The 21,985-nt window shown below is 50.1% G+C and overlaps 1 protein-coding gene across 3 annotated transcripts in view; it reads left to right on the plus strand.

Moving 5' to 3' along the window:
- Nucleotides 1-3,305: 3,305 nt before the first annotated feature.
- The window catches only part of Gpt2 (glutamic--pyruvic transaminase 2), a 36,338-nt gene continuing 17,658 nt past the window's right edge, over nt 3,306-21,985 (plus strand). The window contains exons 1-5 of one of the 3 annotated variants that reach the window (XM_051168701.1): nt 3,306-3,424; nt 3,664-3,907; nt 14,910-14,999; nt 17,105-17,213; nt 21,621-21,751. In XM_051168701.1, coding sequence (XP_051024658.1) covers nt 3,686-3,907; nt 14,910-14,999; nt 17,105-17,213; nt 21,621-21,751 — 552 coding nt within the window. In that variant the 5' untranslated portion in view covers nt 3,306-3,424; nt 3,664-3,685. Of the gene's footprint in view, nt 3,908-14,909; nt 15,000-17,104; nt 17,214-21,620; nt 21,752-21,985 lie in introns of all 3 variants that reach the window. The other 2 variants (XM_051168702.1, XM_051168700.1) reach the window with 2 other exon arrangements.

A 21,985-nucleotide genomic window follows, 5' to 3' on the forward strand; every position in this document is an offset into this window, starting at 1 on the left:
GTTCTACGCAGGGACAGTCTGTTTATCCTATTGATGTCAGCGATCCTAACACATCATAGAGCTCCAGTAAGACCTTGCTGAATTAAAGGATGAAGAAAAGCGCCAGGTCTTGTAACTCTATAACCAATCGCGTGGGGGGACCGCATTGGTTGCACACTGGGACCGTTCCTCTTGCCTACAGGAAGGGCACTCATGATCTTGACAGTCAAGTCTTATCTTCGATATTTAGGATCTTGTTCCTACTAGCCCCCAGCTGGTGTGGAGAGCAAAACAGAAGCAAAGTTCATGGAACTGCCACCCCCCTGTTACAAGTGCCGTGAAGAAACTTCTTGGAGCTTAGTGGGTGCTGATCAACAGTTCCAATTTCCAAATTCAGAGAGTTACACAAGACTGATCGCTGAGTCCCAACAAATCACAGGGACAGAGGTGCATAGGAAATGGGGGGGGGGGCAGGACTACTGTATCTGTTTTTTTTTTTTTTACTTAGATTTATTTATTATGTATACAGTATGATCAGATCTAATTATAGATGGCTGTCAGCCACCATGTAGTTGCTGGGAATTGAACTCAGGACCTCTGGAGAAGAGCAGTCAGTGCTCCTAACTGCTGAGCCATCTCTCCAGCCCCTGTACCTGGGTTTTGAGTTTCTATTCCATGCTCTTCTGGGTGACTGAACAAGATGACTAACCTGAGGCTCCATGAAGTAGAAACAATACCGCTTGCCCTTTTGCGTTTTGCACACAGTTGAGGGTGCTTCCCAAGCGGTGTTTTGTTTGTCGGTTGGTCAGTGCCCTCCCCACAACACCCCAGAAGTGAACTCTGGCCCTCAAGAATGGTTGACAGGCCACCTACCACTGACTCATACCCCCCAGGCATGGGAGCTTTGTTATGCAATCTCAGTGACACTGGACATGGTAGGGACATGAACTACGTGTGTTTTGCAATGAGGATGTGGGAGCCAGTGTAATTGCGTAGTATTCTGGGTCTTCCTTTCTTTCTTTTTCTCAGTTGTACAAATGGCCTTGTGTTTACTTCTAAAAAGCCTCCTCCCAGATCTCTTATTTCTACTGATTAGGGTAGAGTTAGCTGGGATGACAGACAGCATACTGACTCAAAGGACAGTGAGGGGGTGAACCGATAGTTAAGGGTGCTTTAGCGCTAGAGGGGTGCCTTTGTGCGGCTTACTGGGCAGGGTGAGTGAACCGAGCATTGAGAAGCAATGGAGTACTCAGAGGTCCTATGCCACTGGGACGATCTTTGACCTGGAGACTAAATGCTGGACATGGAGACAAAAGCTGGGAAGGAGACCTTGTTCATAGACGTGCTAGTTGATTAAAGCCCAAACATGGGGCCGGAGAGATGTTCAGTGGTTAGGGGACACTGATTTCGCCTGTAGAGGACTCAGGTTTGGTTCCCCGCGCTGATGTGGCCACTCACAAGTGTCTCTAACTCCAATTTCAGGGGGATCTGACGCCCTCTTCTGGCCTCCATGGGCACTGCACCCACATGGAGCACAGACAACACACACAACACGTAAGATAAAAAGGGAAGCCCAGACAAACTCTTTTCTTTCTTGTCTTCCGTGTGGCCTGGCTCACCGCTGTGCTCTCAGCTTCTCCCCTTAATAAACTACTTATTTACTTATAACAGAAGAAATATGACGACGAAGGAGGAAGAGGAGCAGCAGCAGCAGCCTCCTATACCGCCCAAATAACTTCTTTGCAGGGACTTGAGGAGACAGGCCAGTTTACTAAGGTAGGAACACTCAGAGCTATCTTTGGATTCTGTTCTCCCCAGCACAGTCCTTTCTTTCTTTCTTTTTAGATTTATTCATTTATTATTTATACAGTAAGTTGCTGCACGTGTGCCAGCAGGCCAGAAGAGGGCGCCAGATCCCATTATAGATGGCTGTGAGTCACCTGGTGGTTGCTGGGAATTGAACTCAGGATCTTTGCAAGGGCAGCCAGTGCTCTTAACCTCTGAGCCATCTCTCCAGCCCCCACATTCCTCTTTCGTGAGTAAGCAATGTGTTTAACGTAAGCGTACGGTAGTCCCATGAGGGGAGATTAACAGGAGTGATCCATGTTCTAGCAAACTCCTCCACAACTTTCTCCGAGCTTGCACGTGGTTAAGTACTGTTACCCTCATTTCACACATGGGGACAGCGGCACGCTTAAAGTCAGATGACTCAGAAATGGCTGTGTACAATTATCCTCAGACCCCGATGTCCTGCTAATGTCTCCCCTACACTGTGTTTATCCAGTGTCTCCTCTCCCCAACTTTTACAAGTTTGTTGGAGCTGTGCAAGTCCTGAGCTGTTCTGCCTGAAAACTCTCAGAATTACAAAATTCGCAAGGCAGCGAAGGAATAGAGAGGCCATTTGATCCAATTTATTTTGCAATAAAGGAGTCTGAGGCACAGAGAAGGACTCTGTGACGTCTTCTTTGTCGATGTTTGTGGCTGAGCCTGGGTAGCTTCCGTTCCTACTTCTGCACCAATCACACACCCAACCTAGCCTTGTCCCAAGCTTGCTCGGCACGTGCAAAGTGCACGTGTGGATGCTTTTGGCCAAAGTACTTGACACCATGTCCTGTACATTCATGGTTCACAAATATTTACTAAGTGTCTATGTGTTAGAAACCTTGTGGAAACAACAGAGGGTTGGGGGAGGGGAATTTACTCTGGTCCTTCTCAGCCTGCGAGAAGTAACTAAACGAGGTAATTTTAGATGCTGGGAAGGCAGAAAGAAAATAAAATGGGAATAATAGAGGTGAGGTGGGAAATCAGAGTGGTATCACAAAACCTTAGCACTCGGTGTGTGGGCCTTTCCGGGAAAACACCTACAGCTTTTTGCTGACAAGAACACTGACTGAGAAAGAAGACAGGGTGGCACATCAAGTCGCAGTGGCCCTACTCCCTAACCAGGTGCCCTGAGCGGCCAATAGAACCATATGGCCTGGATGATGAAACTCAAGGCAACGAGTGCATCACCACGCGCGCGGTCCACGTCCCTATAGGTGTCGCCGCGAGACGAGGGTGAAGGAAGGCGGGGTCTGCGTCTAATGAGAAGCAGCAAGCAGCAAATGACTAAATTCCAAAAGCCTCAGGGAAGGACAGCAGCTGCCATAAAGTCGGTATTCTCTGTCCCATAAGAGCCCGCCCAAATGACCGCTCCCCGCCCCTTGCCCAACCCAGTCGCGTCTGCGCCAGGCCCCAGAGGACTTGTAGTTTATCCGGCTGTCACAGCAGCGTTGGTACAGCCACGACAACTACAAGACCCAGAAGCCAGCGCGCAGGTCCGAGGCGGAGTCGGCGGCAGTGGGTGTGCGAATGCAGGGAGCCAGGCGGTGCGGGTGCCAGGCACCAGGATGCGGTGGCCGGCCACCGGGCTTGGGAATAGCCCAAGCGCACCTTAACCAGCGCGGTACGGGCGGCCCAGCGGCGACAGGGACATTGCATACGCACATTAGGCGCAGCCCGGGCAACCCAGCGGTGCAGCGTCTTGGTGCTGCAGTGGCGCGGTGCGGGGTCCCGGTAACCAGGGGGTGGGAATCCAGCCCCGGAGCTAGGCTGGCGCTGCTGGCCGAGAGCCTTGGGCTCTTGGGGGACTGGTGCCCACCCGGGGCTGTACGCGATGTCTTGTTCTCGTTCTTTCTGGGCCAGGGTTAGCCTCGGCAGGTTGGCGATGCAGCGGGCGGCGGTGCTTGTGCGGCGGGGCCCCTGGGGCCGTAGCCACAGCAGCGCTGCAGCCGAAGCCTCGGCGGCGCTCAAGGTGCGACCGGAGCGCAGCCCTCGAGACCGCATCCTCACCCTGGAGTCCATGAACCCCCAAGTGAAGGCGGTGGAGTACGCTGTGCGTGGACCCATCGTGCTCAAGGCGGGCGAGATCGAGATGGAGCTGCAGCGGGTGAGCGCGGGGCCTGCGGGGCGCTCGGCCAGGGGGCGCTCATGGCGGGAAGAACCGTGGCAAGCCACTCGGGGGTCCTCCATCCAGCATGACCTCCATCTTCGGTTTCCAGTTTCTTCATTGTGCCATTTTTGGCTAGAACGAGAGAACGCCCCCTCTCTCGCCGGTCACCCACCAGTGCCCCGCATCTGGCACAAAGTGAGGCCTTCGACGGTTCACTTGTTGAATTGTACCCAATTATTGAGCGGCCTATGCTGCCAGGCACTGCATGTTCAGTAAGTTCCTTGTGGATCCCTTGGAAGGAGGAAAACAAGCGAATATAGAAGTGAGAGAGTTTCAATGAATAAGTGCTTTGAAGAAAGTAAGATGAAGAGGCTGGGGGTGGTGAGGGGGGAAACCCTGTTAAGCAGGAGCGAAGGGAGGAAGAAAGGGCATGCGGCTGGTTTGTTCCCGAACCCCTGTTTCTGGCTGAGGCCTATTGGGTCTTTGCCAGCCACAGTTGCTTGACAAGGCTGGGACTCTGGAGAAGGGATGGGCAGAATTCCTTCTTTCGTACCTCGAGAACCTTTGACTGCTATCATCAGAAAGTTGGGTCCTTACTGCCGCGACCCTGGGACTTAGCTTGATGATGCAGGGATGTTGGCTTGAATTCATAGCTGTTGTAAAAATTACTGGGTGATTACTCCCTGGCCCAACAAAGGTGGCTTGGCTGTATGTAAGGCATGTCCTTGGATGAAACCAAGTTCTTTGTTCTGGGGACAAGGTCTGGCTTTGGACTCCACATCCTCCTGTCTCCACCCATGTATTGGGGTTTACAGGCACACACCACAACGCCCTGATAGGATGCTGGGTTTTAACCTGGCTGGGATTTGGAAGGCAGTGTCAAAAGGAAACACTTGTAAGATTAAAAAAGAAAACGTTAGCCAGGTGGCAGCGGCGGCAGCAGAGGCGGCTACGCTTTTAATTCTAGCACTCAAGAGGCCAAGGCAGGCAGATCTCTCTGAGTCTGAGGCCAGCTTGGTCTACAGAGTGAGTTCCAGGACAGCCAGGGCTACACAGTGAAACCCTGTCTCAGAAAAACTTAAAAAAAAAAGAAAAGAAAAGGAGGAAAAAGTTACCAGATTGTTCTGACCCAGAATGTGGGGTGGTTGGGAGGGTTTCTTGATTTAGTTCCCAGAGTCACCAGGTCCCGGTGTGTCCAAGGTACTGTGGTCACTCAGTATCCTTGAATATGTGAGAGGAACTCTTGGGGTCTCTCTCATCTTCCCAACGAGTTCTACTCAACACAGAGAGTTAGATAAGTCACAGTTCAGTGTCTGTTGCTAACTCTTTGCAGGGCTTTAAGGTTTATTTTTATTATTTTAGAATGTGTGTATGTGTGCACGTGAGTGTAGGTGCCCACGAAAGCCAGAAAAGTTGGTTCTTCAATGGGCATCAGTGGTCCACACCTTTAATCTCAGCACTCAGGAGGCAGAGGCAGGAGGATCTCTGAGATTGAGGCCAGCCTAAACTACAAGACAGCCAGGGCTACACAGAGAAAGTCTGCCTCCAAAAACAAAACAAAGGAAAGCAAGAGTTGGGTTGTCTTCTTCTTCTTCTTCTTCTGTTATTGTTTTTTGTTTTTTAGACAAGGTTTCTCTGTGTAGCGCTGGCTGTCCTGGACTTAGTCTGTAGACCACGCTGGCCTCAAACTCACAGAGATCTGCCTGCCTCTGCCTCCCGAGTGCTGGGATTAAAGGTGCAGTACCACTGCCTGGTCTGAGTTGGATCTTTTTTTTTTTTTTAGATTTATTTATTAATATATATACAGTTCTCTACCTGCAGGACAGAAGAGGGCATCAGATCACATTATAGATGGTTGTGAGCCACCATGTGGTTGCTGGGAATTGAACTCAGGACCTCTGGAAGAGCAGATGGTGCTCTTAACCACTGAGCCATCTCTCCAGCCCCTGATTTGGATCTTCTTAAAGCTGAAGTTATAGGTGCTTGTGGGTCACCCCGTGTGAGAACCGAAGTTCTCTACTCTTAACCGCTGCCCCATCTCTCATGCCCACAGCGCTGTTTAAAGGTTGGCCCAGAGCCAGCTGGCTGCATTTCAGTGCCTCCCTGACACGCGGGTGGGCTAGAGGCACAGAACATGTGTTTCTCTTCTCTGAACTTTGGTATCTGGGAGGCTGCAGCTGTCCCTCCTGGAGGCAACAGTCTCAGCTAGGATTACAGTGTTCCCTTTTTAAAAATCGTATCACAGCTGATCTTTCCTCTTCCGGAGCTGGGAGAGGTCCCAGGAATTATCTTTACCTTTGGTGAAATAGCAACTTCCGTGTTGGCTCCGTGGAGAGGAAGATGGTGAGGTCCAAGAGGACACTGACCTTAGTCTCAGGCTGCCATCTGGTTATTCCCGCTCAGTCTCCCCCAGCTCAGTAAGGTGTGATGAGATTTTTTTTTTTTCTCAGCAGGCAGGGAATATGTGGTTCAGAGAGGAGCCAGTGCTGTGATCAAAGGCAGGAGAGAAGTTCTGGGTTGAGGGGAGGGGTTGATGTAGTTAATAGAAGTCTGTGTGGCAGAGGAAGGTGGGTGGATTCGATGGAAGAGATGGATGATGCAGGACCTTACCCTGCAACTTGGCTAGCCATGGGGAGCTAGGAAGGGTTTCCAGCAGTGGTACAGTGGTGCATACGTCTTGGTCATTGGGCCAGAAGCATCCTGACTTCCAAAACACATGTCCCACTCTCCCAAGTTTGAGCCACAGAGATGAGCCGAGAAGTTCTCTCTGTCCACTTACGTTCTCTGGTGTTTGTTTTATGTTTCTTCCTTTCTTTTTTTATTTAAGATTTATTTCTTTAATATGTATACAGTGCTCTGTCTGCATGTACACCATCAGGCCAAAAGAGGGCATCAAATCACATTATAGATGGCTGTGAGCCACCATGTGGTTGCTGGGAATTTGAACGCAGGACCTCCAGAAGAGCAGTCAGTGCTCTTAACCTCTGAGCCATCTCTCCAGCCTATTTGTTTGTTTCTTTGTTTTTTGTTGTTGGTTGTTGTTTTTTTTGTTTTTTGTTTTTTTGTTTTTTTGGAGCTAGGGTTTCTCCATGTAGCCTTGCCTGTCCTGGACTCACTTTGTAGACCAGGCTGTCCTTGAACTCACAGTAATCCCCCTGCCTCTGCCTCCCAAGTGCTGGAATTAAAAGCGTGTGCCACCACCACACCTGGCTTGGACCAATATTCTAAGGAATTTGATCTGGTCCAGACATTTGTAAGGGGTATGAAGACTAGAGGCAAATTCATGTGTTCTCTGGGGATCAGTTTCCCTAGTCTGTAGAGAAGGCAAATAGCCTTGTCCCTAAGGGCCTGATCCACCTCTGTGTTAGGTCCCAGCATCTTATGTTGTTTATAGAATAGTTTCGGTGTGTGCTTTGCCAGTGTGGCAGGCTGGCCCGTGGCACTGGTGTTTGACTTCAGGGTGGCTGCCAGGACTTAGTCTCCTCATGCTCTCTGCTTCTCTGATAAGATAGCTGAAGAAAGACAGGGGGAGGCCACGGCATAAATAGCCAGGCCAAGGAGCCCGTTTCTCCCTCACCGCAGCTCTGCCAAGGGAGAGCCTGCTTTGAATTTCAGATCCTATTTTTCACTGGGAACAGCACTTTCTAATAAGCTGCAATTAAAGTGGTTTTGAAAAGATTTGACAGTTTCTCAACCCACTTCTCTCTCTCTCTCTCTCTCTCTCTCTCTCTCTCTCTCTCTCTCTCTCTCTCTCTCTCTCTCTCTCGCTTTTTAAAGGGCAGGGATCAGGACTTGGCACAGTAGAGGAAGGAATGACTTTACTTTTCCAATTGTAAAAGCAAACACCTGCCTGCCGGGTGTGGCGATGTGAGCCTGTTAAGTCTACCTGCTAGGGAATCTGAGACAGGCATTATTTGATGTCCAGGAATTCAGGGCAATAGAGGAAAACTCTGTCTTGAAAATTACAGAGATAAAGTGCTTGCTGTTTAAGCGTAACAGTCTGTGTTTGATTCACAGAACTCCCATAAAAAAAGCCAGGCACGGGGGGCTGGAGGGATGGCTCAGCAGTTAAGAGCACTGACTGCTCTTCCAGAGGTCCTGAGTTCAATTCCCAGCAACCACATGGTGGCTCATAGCCATCTGTAATGTGATCTGATGCAGACTGTATACATAATAAATAAATCTTAAAAAGAAAAAAGAAGCCTGGTCTACAAAGAGAGTCCAGGGCAGCCAGGGCTCTGTTACACAGAGAAACCTTGTCTCAAAAAAAAAAAAAGAAAAGAAAAAAGTCAGCCCTGGAGCCCAGTGGTGGTGGTGCATGCCTTTAATCCTAGCACTTGGGAGACAGAGGAAGGTGGATCTGTGTGTGTTTGAGGCCAGCCTGGTCTACAAAGCAAGTCCAGGACAGCCCTGTCTCAAAAAACCAAGGGGGTTAAAATGCCAGGCATGATGTTGTACACTTGTAATTCAGTGCTGGGGAGGCAGACGGTTCATAATCTGGTTTGTTTTTTGTTTTGGTTTGGTTTGGTTTTGGTTTTTCGAGACAGGGTTTCTCTGTGTAGCCCTGGTTTTCCTGGACTCACTTTGTAGACAAGGCTGGCCTCGAACTCACAGAGATCCGCCTGCCTCTGCCTCCGGAGTGCTGGGATCAAAGGCGTGCGCCACCACCTCCCGGCGGAAGTTTCAGAATCTGAAAAGACTGATTATTTTGCTGACATCATCAGTGTGTTGTGTGTAAGCATGGGATCCTAGCGCGTGACTATTGTTAGCCAGATAAAGTCCATAGTCCTAGATGTACTAAATACAAGTGGTCAAATCTCACTGGTCATTTAAGTATGGAAATTGCCAGGTGTGATGGCACACGCTTTTAATCCCAGCACTGAGGAGGCAGATACCTGTGGGTTTGAGGCCAGCCTGGTCTATCATAGTGAGTTCCAGGCCAGCCAAATAGCCAAGGCAATAGAGTAGGACCCTGTCTCAGAAGAAAAGGGAAGAGGGAATAAAAGGGAAATGGGATAGTAAAGAAGGAAATTGTAAGATTCCTTTGACGGCATGAGTCCCGCACCTGCCCACCCTCTCCTGGCCACAGACCTGCCCCCAGGCTTTTGGGGCTGTGGCCCTCAGGCAGGTCATCTTGTGTTGGCCTGGCTTCATTCTTCTTCAAAAACTAGTTTGCAGAGTTAGTGGCAATCCTTTAAACAGCTAGAAGCTAATTAAAATTGTTAAAGAGTCTTTGTTCTCAGACCAGTGTGGCAAGATCTGCAGTCCCAACTACTCAGGGACTTGAGGCTGGAAGTCCCCTTGAACCCAGGAGCCCCAGACCAATAAGGCAGCCCAGAGAGAGAGCCCTCTTTGTTCTCAAACTATTAAGAATTGCTTGAGGATAAGAAGTGCCAAAGTCTCTCTGTCTCTGTCTCTCTGTCTCTCTGTCTCTGTCTCTGTCTCTGTCTCTGTCTCTCTCTCTCTCTCTCTCTCTCTCTCTCTCTCTCTGGCTCTCTCTCCAATATAGGGTTTCTCTGTGTAGTTTTGGCTATTCTGGGCTCACTATGTAGACCAGGGTAGCCTCGAACTCACAATGATCTGCCAGCCTCTGCCCCCCTGAGTGCTGGGATTTAAGGTGCACCATCACGCCTGGCTCTCTCTAGTGTGGGGCTTCCTCGGTCAGCTGCAGCTTTGCTGTAATAAATGATCCAGAATAGAAGGAATTCAGCTTTACAAATTTTTTTTAAAGATGTATTTATTTTAAATTTTTATTATTTTATGCATATATATGTTTTGTCTGTCTGTCTGTATACCACATGTATGCCTGGTTGTCAGATCTCCCGGAACTGCAGTTACAGACAGTTGTGAGTGCTGGGAACCAAACCTGGGTCTTTGGTAAGAGCAGCTAGTGCTTTGTCGATGAGTCATCTTTCCAGCCCTGTTCCTTATCAATCTTGACTTTTCTCGTTGTCTGCCTGAATGAAAAATAAAAAAGAAAGAAAGAGAAAAGGAAGAATGTTACTGCTCCTAGGTGTGGTAGAGATTTTGTTGTAAATCCGAGGGAAAGCACAGCCGGAGGCAGGGACATCTGGGAGCGCGGTAGTGAACAGGACCTTCACCTGTGAGGAGAGAGGATAGCGGAAAGAGCAAAGGGCCCCCATAACCAAAACAGCTGGATTTTATATAGGGAAGGGCAGTTCAGCCTCTGGGCTTGAAGAGTTTAGGGTACGGCTGGGGTATGCCAGCCATACTCTGTAGTAAGTAGGGACTGAGGGATGCTGGGAGAACCTAGCAAATAGGTTTGCTTTGACATGTTAAATAGACACCTCAGCCACAGGTCCTGGGTTTGAGACCTGACACTGAAGAGTTCAGGGGCAAAGCCGGGCGTGGTGGCGCACGCCTTTAATCCCAGCACTCGGGAGGCAGAGGCAGGTGGATCGCTGTGAGTTCGAGGCCAGCCTGGTCTACAGAGTGAGTCCAGGACAGCCAAGACTACACAGAGAAACCCTGTCTCATTACAAAAAAAAAAAAAAAAAAGAAGAGCTCAGGGGCTTACACTGTGCTGTCTTGGCTTCTGTGAAGTGTACTTGTTTTCAGGAAACTGTGGGAGCTCGTTGGATTTTTGTTTCCATAGCCTCTTTGAGGACAGCCTGCTCTAGTCTGATTAATTGTCCGTTTGAATCAGGAATTGAGGGGCCTTTCATTAAAAAAAAATTTTCTGGGGCCTGGGAAGGCCTCTCTTGCATCCTGTGTGCCCAATCCCTTTTCTGTACCCACTTTTGGGAAAGATTTATATCTGTATCTCTGTGTTTGTGTGTTCATGTGTATGTGAGTGGAGGTGCTCACAGAGACCAGAGTTGTAGAGCTGGACTTTCAGGCGGGTGTGAGCAGCTGTGCCTGTATGGGACCTGAGCCCCCATCCTCTGCCAGGACAGTGTAACACACTCTTAGCTGCTGAGCCATCTCTGTAGCTCCTGCGGTACGTCCTATATTTGCTCTGGTTTGTGTTTAGGCCACACCTACCTTCTCTCACTCGCCTTATTTGCTGGATTGGGAGTCTTTGCTGTACTCTGGCCTTTCTGAGCGTAAGTCTCACGAAGTGCCTGGGCCATCCCTTAAACAAGGAGACTGACGTGTTCTTCTCCCCGCCTCCTCTCCAGCTTTATTGGGGTGCGTTTAACTGACAGATGGCAAAGAGTGTATATTTAGGGCTGGGCATGGTGGCACGCGACTTTAATCCCAGCACTCGGGAGGCGGACGCAGGCAGCTCTCTGTGAGTTCGAGGCCAGCCTGGTCTACAGAGTGAATCCAGGACAGCCAAGGCTTCTCAGAGAAACCCTGTCTTGAAAAACAAACAAACAAACAAACAAAAGAGTGTATATTTAAGGCATACATTGTGGGAGCTGGAGAGGTGGCTCAGTGGCTAAGAGCGCTTGCTGCTCTTACAGAGGATCAAGATTTGATTCCCAGAACCTACATTGGAAAGTTCACCACCACCTGTAACTTGATCTCCAGGGCCTCATTTAGCCTCTGAGAAAGCCTGTACACCTGCCTACCAAGCCCTGGGATTAAAGGCATCTGCTACCACACCCGACTCTAGCATTCTTTTTTTCTTTGTAAAAACTATATTTATTTATTATTATGTATATAGTGTTCTGCCTGCATGTACACCTGCAGGCCAGAAGAGGGCATCAGATCACATTTGTACAGGTGCGCACTTGGGTAGGCTGCCTGTAGAAGCCATAGCACCACATTGCTATCACTCCATAGATACTGGACACCTTAGATTTTGAGACAGGGGTTCCCATTGGCCTGGAATTCATTGACTTAACTAGGCTGGTGAACCCCAGGAATTTACTTGTCTTCATCTCCCCAGCACCGAGATTACAAACATGCACCATTATATTTGGTTTTTGTTTGTTTGTTTTAATGTGATTCTGTGGCTCGAACTCAGGTCACTGTACCTGCGAAGCAAGCACTTTACCGGCAGAGCATCTCTTTTGTTTTGCCTGTTTGGCTTGCCTGTCAGTCTGGTGACCTTTAATGGTGTTGGACTGTGGACTGGAAAGACAATGATACATCTTTTACTTTTTTGGGGGGCAAGGGGCTGGTTTCGAGACAGGGTTTCTCTGTGTAGCCTTGACTGTCCAGGACTCACTTTGTAGATCAGGCTGGCCTCGAACTCACAGAGATCCGCCTGCCTCTGCCTCCCAGGTGCTCGGCTTACTCTTTCCTCTGAAGAAATGTTTTACCACTGTTGTCCCCGGCATAAGTCAAAGTGGTAGGAAGAGAGCACCTCCCCACCCACCTACCCTGGGCCCTTTCTCAGTGCGTAGGATGCAGCTGTGGCTGGACACACGCAAGTGCATTGGACAGGTAAAGTATAGAATGCTGTGAGAGGCAACCTGCTAGTGCCTCTGTCAAGGCAGTGCACCCTGAGTGCACATACCAGGACTGGATAAGCACTCTGGGCTAGAACCTTTCTGCAGAACCTTGGTGTGTTTCCCAACCTGTGTAGACCTTGTCTGCCCAGAATACCCTTCTGAGTGGTTGCTCTTGGCTGTGGAGAGCAGTTCTTGTCTATTCAAGGGAGTCAGTTTCCTGTACCAAGCACATCCATCATGCAGAGTGGCCATGGTCTGTAGACACAAAGACCAAAGAAAGGGGTGCTCAGTCTTCCCAGACTTTGTGTCAGCCAGCCTTGAACTGGTTGAGTAGTGCCAGGGGGAGGGCACAGTGAAGGGACATCCAGGGCTAGATTCCAGGCATTATATCTTTCTGTATTAGACTGGCCCAGGGCCCAGGCCTGTAATTGTGTGTTAAGTCTTGGCCTTCATAGCTGTGACAGATTTACTTCCTACTGAAGACCGGGCTCTGGTCATACCACAGAAGTCCCTTATGTCCAGGCTTGAGAGCTACAGTGATTTAAAGGCTGATGTAGGACTACTCAGCAGGAATTCAGGGTGCTAGGGGGCGCTGGCCTGCCTATTGTACATTGTGACTTCCGGTAGGTAGGTGCCTCAAATCCCCCACTAGCCTTCTTGGCTGATACCTGTGGGATAAGCCTGGTAGGCACATACTCTTCTTGCCTGCTCTCGCCCCGACCCAGCCTGGTATAGTAAGTGGCCTAGAGGTGTTTAACTGCCAGGAATAATGTTCCATTCTGGTCATCTCTGAGTAGCTCAAAAGATGGGACACAAGGCACTTGCAGGGTCCCCTATCTCCAAGACACACCTTTCAGAGATTCGGGCTGCGTTTGTGAAGCTCTTTCTAGGTTTCTTTTCTTGACCTACTATACCTTGTAATTTAGGGGTGTAAATGAGGCTCAGGGGGGAAATTATATGGCAGCTGGTTTTTTTTCCTCCCTTTTTTATTTGAGAGGTAGATTGCTGATTGTAGAAATGCAGAGTGGGAGGGGCCAAAGAGATGACTCAGTAAGAGTTCTTGTTATGTGCACATGAACCTGAGCTCAAATCCCCAGCAAAAAGTCAGCCATGGTCTCACCTGTACCTGAAACCCCAGTGCTGGTGGGAGCAAGACAGAAGGATCGCCAGCGCCGGCTGTCTATCTGCCTAGCCAAAAGCCAGTCAAAAGCAAGCTCCAGGCCCGGTGAGACATCCTGTCTCAGAGAAACAAGGGAGAGAGCTGTGGCCTCCATGTTTGCCCATGCTCAAGCACACACCTGAGTGTGGTGCACACACACACACTTGTACACACGCACACACTTAAGGGTGGGTGGTGCACCCACACAGACCCACAAGCACACACCTGAGCATGGTGCGTGCACACACACACACTTGTATGCACGTGCACATACACTCAGAACAAACTTCACCAGTGTGGAAAAACATAAAGTTGTATCTTTAAATTTGTTTTGTTTTTCGAGACAGGGTTTCTCTGTGTAGCCATGGCTGTCCTGGACTCACTTTGTCGACCAGGCTGGCCTCGAACTCACATTGATCCTCCTGCCTCTGCCTCCCGAGTGCTGGGATGAAAGGCATGCGCCACCACGCCTGGCTTGTATCTTTAAATTTTGTGTCTGGGAAAGCACAGCTTGAAATGGGGAGGCAGCCTGGCCTTCGCACTGTTCTCCGTTCTTCCCAGACAGTGACACTCAGGACCTCCTTCCTGGACTAGCGATGCAAGGTGGCGTTTATTCCTGATTATCCTTTCAGTCACCCAGGGGCGGTCCTTGAACCCGTCTGGTCTGTGCCTCCAGTAGCTGAGTCCAGATTTATCGGGGGGTGGGGGGGGGGTGCTGTGTAGAACCGCATGTTTCTGCATTTCTGAGATCCTTTTGTGGCAGCTAACGTGTCTTTCCCTCACCTCCCTAGGGACATCCCAATGTCTCTGTTAGTCCCTCTGTGACCCCTAGTTTGTGCTCACCTCATTTGCTCCTGTATCCTTGCTGCTAAAAAAAGAAGAAAAGAAAACCAGCCGGGGTTGCAAGAGGATAAGGCCAGGAGTGGATTCCCAGGGAGGAGCGTCTTCTGGAGGGGGCCTGAGCTGAGTGTCTTCAGCCCTTTGCTTATGGCTTCAAAGAGGAGAAACTGTGCTTGAAAGGGGACAGGGCATCTCCCTCCCTGACACTGGGCACACCTCGCTGCCGGCCTCCTGTTTGTCTACTGCTGATTTGGTCCCCGTGCCTTTTTTGAGACATCCCTGTGAAATGACGGGCCACAGAGCTGTCTCTGAATGCTCCAGCCCCCTAATAGCTCTTCCGGGTTGTCCAGGAAGTGGGAGGTTATTGAGCAGAGTGGTTGCTGACCATCCTGGGGCCTGGCTTCGAGTTCAAATCCTAATACTAGTGTATCAGTCTGTGCCCCTGAGCAAGTGTGTTGTGATGAGGGAATGGGACCACGTGTGTCCCCGGCTCTGCTAGGGCACTGTGCTTGACATTTGGTGAGGCTCAGAATAGGACTGCTTATTAATATCCTGTGGCAGTACTATAGCCTGGCCTCGGGGAATGCAGGGTCTGCGAGTCCTTAAATAACCACCTGCCGCCTTCTCTCTTCAGGGTATCAAAAAGCCATTCACTGAGGTAATCCGAGCCAACATTGGGGATGCCCATGCTATGGGCCAGCAGCCAATCACCTTCCTCCGTCAGGTAAGCCAGCCCTCAGCCCTCTGAGGGCCCTGAACTAGAACCTGGGAGGGACCAGTACAGCAATCACTAGCATCCCTCAGGGATGTGTCACAGAAGTAGCAGCCCTTTTAGGTGCCTGAGTGTCCGCTGTTTTCCTCTCTCAGCAATTCCTCTTCCAATATTATTAGAAATACCTTGACCCATTTTGAGTCTACGGATTGGACGCTTCCAAGAAGGCTCTTCTTCAGTACTAGGTCTGGGGTCCTAACAGAGGAGGTTCAGCAAGGGCATGTATGTGGGACAGAGAGGTACGAGCCCAGTGTGGTGGGAGGGGTACGCCAAGGTGAAAATACAGCCCAAAGGGAGCCCCTGGGTTTGAGGCTCTGAGCAGCTGACGTCATCGGGGCACCTTGGAGGGAAGCTGGAGATGCAGCTATCGCGGTCACTGCCGTCTGCACTCAGTTGCCGCCAGTCTAACTCAGCTCCCTCATAAGGGCTCTAGGTGAAGGCAGGTTTCCCGGTTTATGTCTGAACATTAATGACAAAGTGTCGCATGGGCTAACAATAATGTGGAGTCATCAGACCAGAGAAAAGGAAAACATGGTAGGAAAATGCCATTTAGATCACCTTGGCCAGAGCTAGGAGACCGAGCCATGCAAAGCTCTTTCCTGGAAGGGACCTTTTGGGGCCTGTTTTGGACCAAAACATAACAGTCCTGGTTGTATTTAAGGACAGCGTTTGTTCCCTTTTCCCTATCTGTGTCACCACCTTCAGAAGTGGCACAAAGGGGATTTTTGTCACCTAGTCCTTTGGGGCAGAGGGCTGTGGGGTGGCTAGAGGGCCCAAGCCACAGCCCTTGTATCACAGAGGAGTTTGCAGCAGACCCTGGTCTCAGGAGTGCCCTGCAACCACTGTTGCTGAGCCTCTGAAGACTGGAGATGAGTGGATTAGGGCAGCAAACAGTAGCTCTGCCGGAGAAGTCGAGGCAGGAGGATGGCCAAGGCCCTTGATTGTCAGTAGAGGTTCCAGCTGTGGGTCTGGTCTCGGGTTGTGAGTAGTCTCCCAACTTCAAACTCATCCCCAAAGCCAACCCAGCCCTGGGCCATGGCTGCCCTAACTTGCCCTGCGTGGTGTCAGCCACTTGTAGCTGTCACCTGTCTCCTCTGATCTTCATAATGCTCTTGGGAGAGAGGGAGGCTAGGTTCTTGCTCATTATACGGAGGAAGAAAAGCCAAGAAGGTGGTTAATCACCTGACTGGTATGAGAGCTGTGACCTGTTCTTCCCTTTAGTGAGCCTGGCTTGGCTCCTCAGCTGCCAGCGCCAGACAGGTGCGCTGGGTGTTACGGGCACCTGGCCACACAAAACCTCAGCTAATCTTCTCAGTCTGTATGTTTAGGGTGATTTTACGTTAGAGGGAGGCAAAGCCGTTCCGGCTTTCAGATCTGCAGATTAGGCCAGGGGAAGAGCGGGGTGAAGAGGGCTTCAGGCTGTGTGCCTTCAGGGGGTCTTAAAGCATTGCCCCTACCATGCTGAGGTTTGGCCCCCTGCCCTTGCCCAGGAAATGCTCTAGTTCCAATGATTCTGGATGTTTGGGGCCAGTGTTCTTCATGGGTGAGTGGAGACCAGGGCTGTGTGGAACCCTCTTATGCTCTGCCATGGCTCCTCATTTGGTATCTCACTCTTGGGCCAAGCCTTGGTCATGATGCCCCTCGGCCATCAGAACCTCTCCTGCAGGGCTGGAGAGATGGCTCAGAGGTTAAGGGCACTGACTGCTCTTCCAGAGGTCCTGAATTCAACTCCCAGCAGCCACATGGGTGGCTCACGACCATCTATAATGAAATCTAATGAGCACTGTATACATAATAAATAAATCTTAAAAAAAATAAAATAAAACAAAAAGAATCTCTCCTGCTGTGGAGAGATTTGTTTATGTCTGGGCCATCAGGATCTCTCCTGCTGTGGAGAGATTTGTTTATGTCTGGGAACATAGTTCTCTTTGCTGCCCTGAGCTCCTACAGGCCCAGTCTTCATTGGAGAAGCCGCAGCATGGGGTTTGCGGTTGTCTTCTCACTACCTTGTGCTTGGGATGCCATATTGTAAGCTCACCCGTGCCCTCTGTCATTAGGTGATGGCACTCTGCACCTACCCAAACCTGCTGAACAGCCCCAGCTTCCCTGAAGACGCTAAGAAACGAGCCCGGCGGATCCTGCAGGCTTGCGGTGGAAACAGCTTGGGTGAGGCCCGACTTGCAACGTCTTCAAGGATGTGAAGTGAATGTGGGTTCTAGGACGGGGCTGGGCCCATCAGCCAAGCAAAGGGCCGTGAGGTGACTGTGCTGTGCTGTGCGGAGGGTAGCGGATGCTCAGAGCGTGCGCCTTCACCGTCTGACGTACTAAGGCAGTGGTATCTGTGCCATCTTTTGGTGGGTTCAGGTACTTAGACGCAGCTACCACCTCCGTTCTTCTTGATTTGGGTTTATTCAGGCTGGCAAAGGGTTACTTGAGCGACCAGCTTTTAGCATTAGGAGGCTAAAGAGAGGGTCAGTTCCTAGCTTTGCTCAAATTTATTGTCTCGCCGGTGGCATTGTCTGAGAAATGGCTGCTCTTTGAAATGAAGACAGGAAGCTTGCAAGTTTCCCCTCTGGCTCGCTTTATGTGGCTTTCTTAGTGTAATTGCTCCTGTTACCCACTCCGTGTCACCGTCTCTGTGCCTCTTTGTGGAGAGCCCAGGCCCAGCGGCCTGCCTGTTGATAGAGCACCGGGTACCGACGGGCTCCGTGGAAGGAGGTCCTGGGATGTCACCCCTGTGGCTGTGAAGACACTATTCTTTCTCCCCACACTGCTTAGCACCCAACTCTTGGCCTCTAGCCCTCTGTTCTTGTCTCATTTTCTTTCCTGTCTCTCTCTCCCTCTTTTCCTCCCAGTGCCTGCACAGCATATCCCAAGCAAAAACCCACTTGTTCCTAAAGCTTTCTTAGGATGCGTGCCCTAATATTCTGAGACAGAGAGCCAAGGGTGAGAGAGAGATTCTTCTGAGTTGCTCAGTCAGGCAACAGCCTAGGTCTCTGCCTCTCTCAATACTCCCCTCTCTGTCTCTTATATAGGCTCCCTGCTTACCTGCTGGCATGGTGACTCTTTTTTGTTTTTGTTGTTGTTGTTGCTTTGTTTTGTTTTTCAAGACTGTAGTCTTGGCTGTTCTGGACTCGCTTTGTAGACCAGGCTGGCCTCGAAGTCACAGAGATCCAGCCTACCTCTGCCTCCCGGAGTGCTGGGATTAAAGGTGTGTGCCGCCTCACCTTGACTGGCTTCTGTCAGCACTCTGATCTGGGCACTGTGGGATGTCTCTTAAGAAGGGGCCAGTGCTCCCTGCCTCCCTGTTGGGCAACCTGAGCTCTGAGCCATAGGCTGGCAGAGAGCAGCATGTATGTATTAGAGGGGCATTTCATTTCCTGTACCCTCTGCCCAGCACAAAGACCCAGTGGCCCCAAGATCTCCAGAAGTTCCACTGGAGAGGCATGTGTGTGCCGGTGTCTGTGTGTGTGTGTGTGTGTGTTTGCTTTACGTGTATCTACTGTGAAGGAGAGGGAGTGGACCTTCATCCCACCCACGGAACCTCATCTATCGCCTTTAGTCCCTCTTTGTCAGCTAGAGCTAGGGGGCAGGGCGGGAGGCTGTGTCTGTGGAAATGCTTGCTTGGGGTGCCATGGCAGGAGACCCTCAGGGTTTCGTAGCCTGCGCTAGGCTCTGCCCCCCAGGAACTCATGAACACAGACAAGGGAAATGCATCCTGAGCCTTCCTTCTTATCTCTCAACTAGGAAGTGTTTTGTCTGCACCTCCTGCACGTGTAAGAAAGGCTGACGTGCTGCTAGAGGCTCCTGATAGATGTAGAGATACATACGGCCCTGCCCCCTGTAAGGACCAGTTAGCGCGATCCCTCTTGTACCAGGGGTGCTGAGGCGGCACTGTCAGCTGAGCCTTAGACCGTCCAAGCTGTTTCCCGCCAGAGGAGGAAAAGGAAGTAGTAGGAAGTGTCCGTGTTCCCCAGGAGCACGCTGACCCGAGGGCAAATTACTGAATATGCATGTGAAGTTTTTTGTGGGTTTTTTAAATTTTATTTTAAACATTTTTATTTTATGTATATGGCCATTTTGCCTGCATGTATGTCTGCACCGCTTGTATGCCTTGTGTCTGTGGAGGTAAGAGAGCATTGGTGCCCTGGAACTGGAGTTACAGACAGTTATGAGCCACTGCGTGGGTGCTGGGAGTCGAACCCAGGTCCTCTGGAAGAGCAGTCAGTGTTCTTAACCTCTGAGCCATCTCTCCAGTCTATTTTTAAATTAAAAAAAAATTTTTTTTTTATAGCCGGGTGTGGTGGTGGTACACGCCTCTAATCCTAGCACCCAGGAGGCAGAGGCAGGCAGATTGTCGTGAGTTTGAGGCCAGGCTGGTCTACAGAGTGAGCCCAGAATAGCCAGGGCTACACAGAGAAACCCTGTGTCTCAAAAAAACAAAACAAAATTAAATATATGTGTTTATGCCTACTTTGTATGCGCCCCAGGTGTGTGTAATGCCCAAGGGGACAGACGGGGCTATTGAATCCCCCTGGAACAGGAGTTACAGGTGGTTGTGAGCCACCATATGGATGCCGAGGATCGAGTCTGCGTCCTCTACAGGGGCAGCTGGTCCTGCTGAGCTGGCTTTCTAGGCCCTGTGCCTGAAATCTTAAGGTTCACCCATGTTTTTCTCATGACCTTTAAAATCGTTTTCTACTTGACTGGGCATGGTGACACACCCTTTAATTCCAGCAGTCAGGAGGCAGAGGCAGGCTGAGTTTGAGACCAACCAAAGTTAAGCAGAGACCCTGTCTAAAAAAAAATGTCTTTTACTAGCTTTTTTTTTAAAAAAGTATTTATTTATTTACATGAGTGCCTGCATGGCAGAAGAGGCCATCAGATCTCATTATGGATGGTTGCTGGCAACTGAACTCAGGACCTCTGGAAAAGAAGCCAGAGCTCTTAACCTCCAGCCCTCTTACTAGCTTTTTTTTTTTTTTTTTTTTTTTTTTGTCTATCTGGCAAGCAATTCAGTCCTTAAGTTGTGTCCTGGATATTACATATCTAGATATCTAGGAGTCAGGGGGGCTGTGTGAGTTGTCTCACCCCACTGCGGGCACATAGCACGGACTAGGTGCTGTCCTCCACACTGAGGGACACATGTGATTGAGGTGAGTGGACTCCCACTTTGGAGAGAAACAAACAGGAACAGTAGTCAGGAGCAGCGAGGCGCGGTGGCGCACGCCTTTGACCCCAGTACTCGGCCAGGCAGAGGCAGGCAGATCTCTGTGAGTTCAAGGCCAGTTTGGTCTAAGCCAGTCCAAGATAGCCAAGACTCCACAGAGAAACCCCTGTCTCAAAAATCAAAAAACAAACAAACAAGCTGGAGAGATGGCTCAGCCGTTAAAGGCTTTTGCAGAGGACTAGAGTTCAGTTGCTAGCCCCCATATCAAGTTGCTCACAACGGCCCTTTTTAAACTCTTGCTCCTGGGGTGGGGGTTAGGAGTCTAATTCTTCTGGCTTCTGCAAGCACCTGTACTCACCTGCACACACAGACACACACACATAGATACTTACACACATATGGACGGAACTCTTAAAAAAAATAATTCCTGTGAATTTTATATGTATGTGTCATTCCCAGCTTTCTTGACCGAAATCTATAGGATTGCATCAAGGGAGAGTTTAAGAGGACAGATTGGAGCTTGGTGTGACGATGCATACCTTTAATCTCAGCACTCTGGAGGCAGAAACAGGCAGATCTCTGTGAGTTTGATGCCAGCCTGGCCTACTGAGTGAATTCCAGGACAGCCAGGCCTATCTATAGAGACCTTGCCTCAAAAAAAAAAAAAAAAAAAAAAAAAAACAGGAAGGAAAAAAGAGAACAGGTTGGCAGTTAAGCTGAGGAGGACGATAAGCAAAAGAGACCTTGCAGACGCACAACAGATAGACGCCACAAACCTTGAGGTCCAGGACCAGACGTGAACCTGCTTAAGGGGCAAGGGGAGGGCTGGGTTATTCAAGGTGGCTAGGGAATTTGACAGTGGTGGTGGGCCGGTTTGTAAACTGGAAAGTCGATGGACACCCACTCAGAGAAGTGACTTCTAAGCAGAGGTGTAATGGGGAGGGGCCCGTGGCGGCTGGACGCTCTAGGGTCAGCCTCCAGGATCTGCACTGGTGCTGCTTAGAGCTCTGAGCTGGTTTGGAGTACTAGCGTCGACCCATTCTTTCAAGTTCTATAGAACCATGCGCAAGCAACCGACTAAAGACAGAACGCCCAGATCTAATGGGTACTGTTGCCGTAAATGTGTCTGTATCCCAGGTACGGGCACTACTTGACACGTTAGAAGGCAGGGCTTAACGCATTGCACACGCTCGGTAAACACTGGGTGGGTGGATGAGTGGACGAGCCCAAATAAGTAGGTGAGCAGCGTGCAATCGTTCCAGAGCCCAGGGCAGGGGAAGAGGCCCTACCTTAGTGTCCGCAGCCATCTTTACCCTCGGTTAATTACATGGCTGTTACACTCACTATGGTGGACCAGGCATCTTGTCTTGCCTCTAATCACTAGCTTGCTTGTTGTTTCACAGGGTCTTACAGTGCCAGCCAGGGCGTTAACTGTATCCGTGAAGATGTGGCAGCCTTTATCACCAGGAGAGATGGCGTGCCTGCAGACCCAGACAACATTTACCTGACCACTGGAGCTAGCGACGGTATTTCTGTATGTGCAAAGGTGGCCCGGTTTTTTTGGTTTGGGGTTTTTGGTTTTTGGTTTTAGTTTTTTGGTTTTTCAAGACAGGGTCTCTCTATGTAGCCCTGGCTGTCTTGTAGACTAGGCCGGCCTCAAACACATAGAGATCTAACCCCTGCCTCTGCCTCCTGAGTGCTGGGATAAAAGGCGTGCGCCACCACACTGGCAGCCGTGGTCTATTCTTATCCCAGTGTTCACTCGTGT

This window comes from Acomys russatus, chromosome 26 (genome assembly GCF_903995435.1).
Source record: "Acomys russatus chromosome 26, mAcoRus1.1, whole genome shotgun sequence".
Classification (NCBI taxonomy): domain Eukaryota; kingdom Metazoa; phylum Chordata; class Mammalia; order Rodentia; family Muridae; genus Acomys; species Acomys russatus.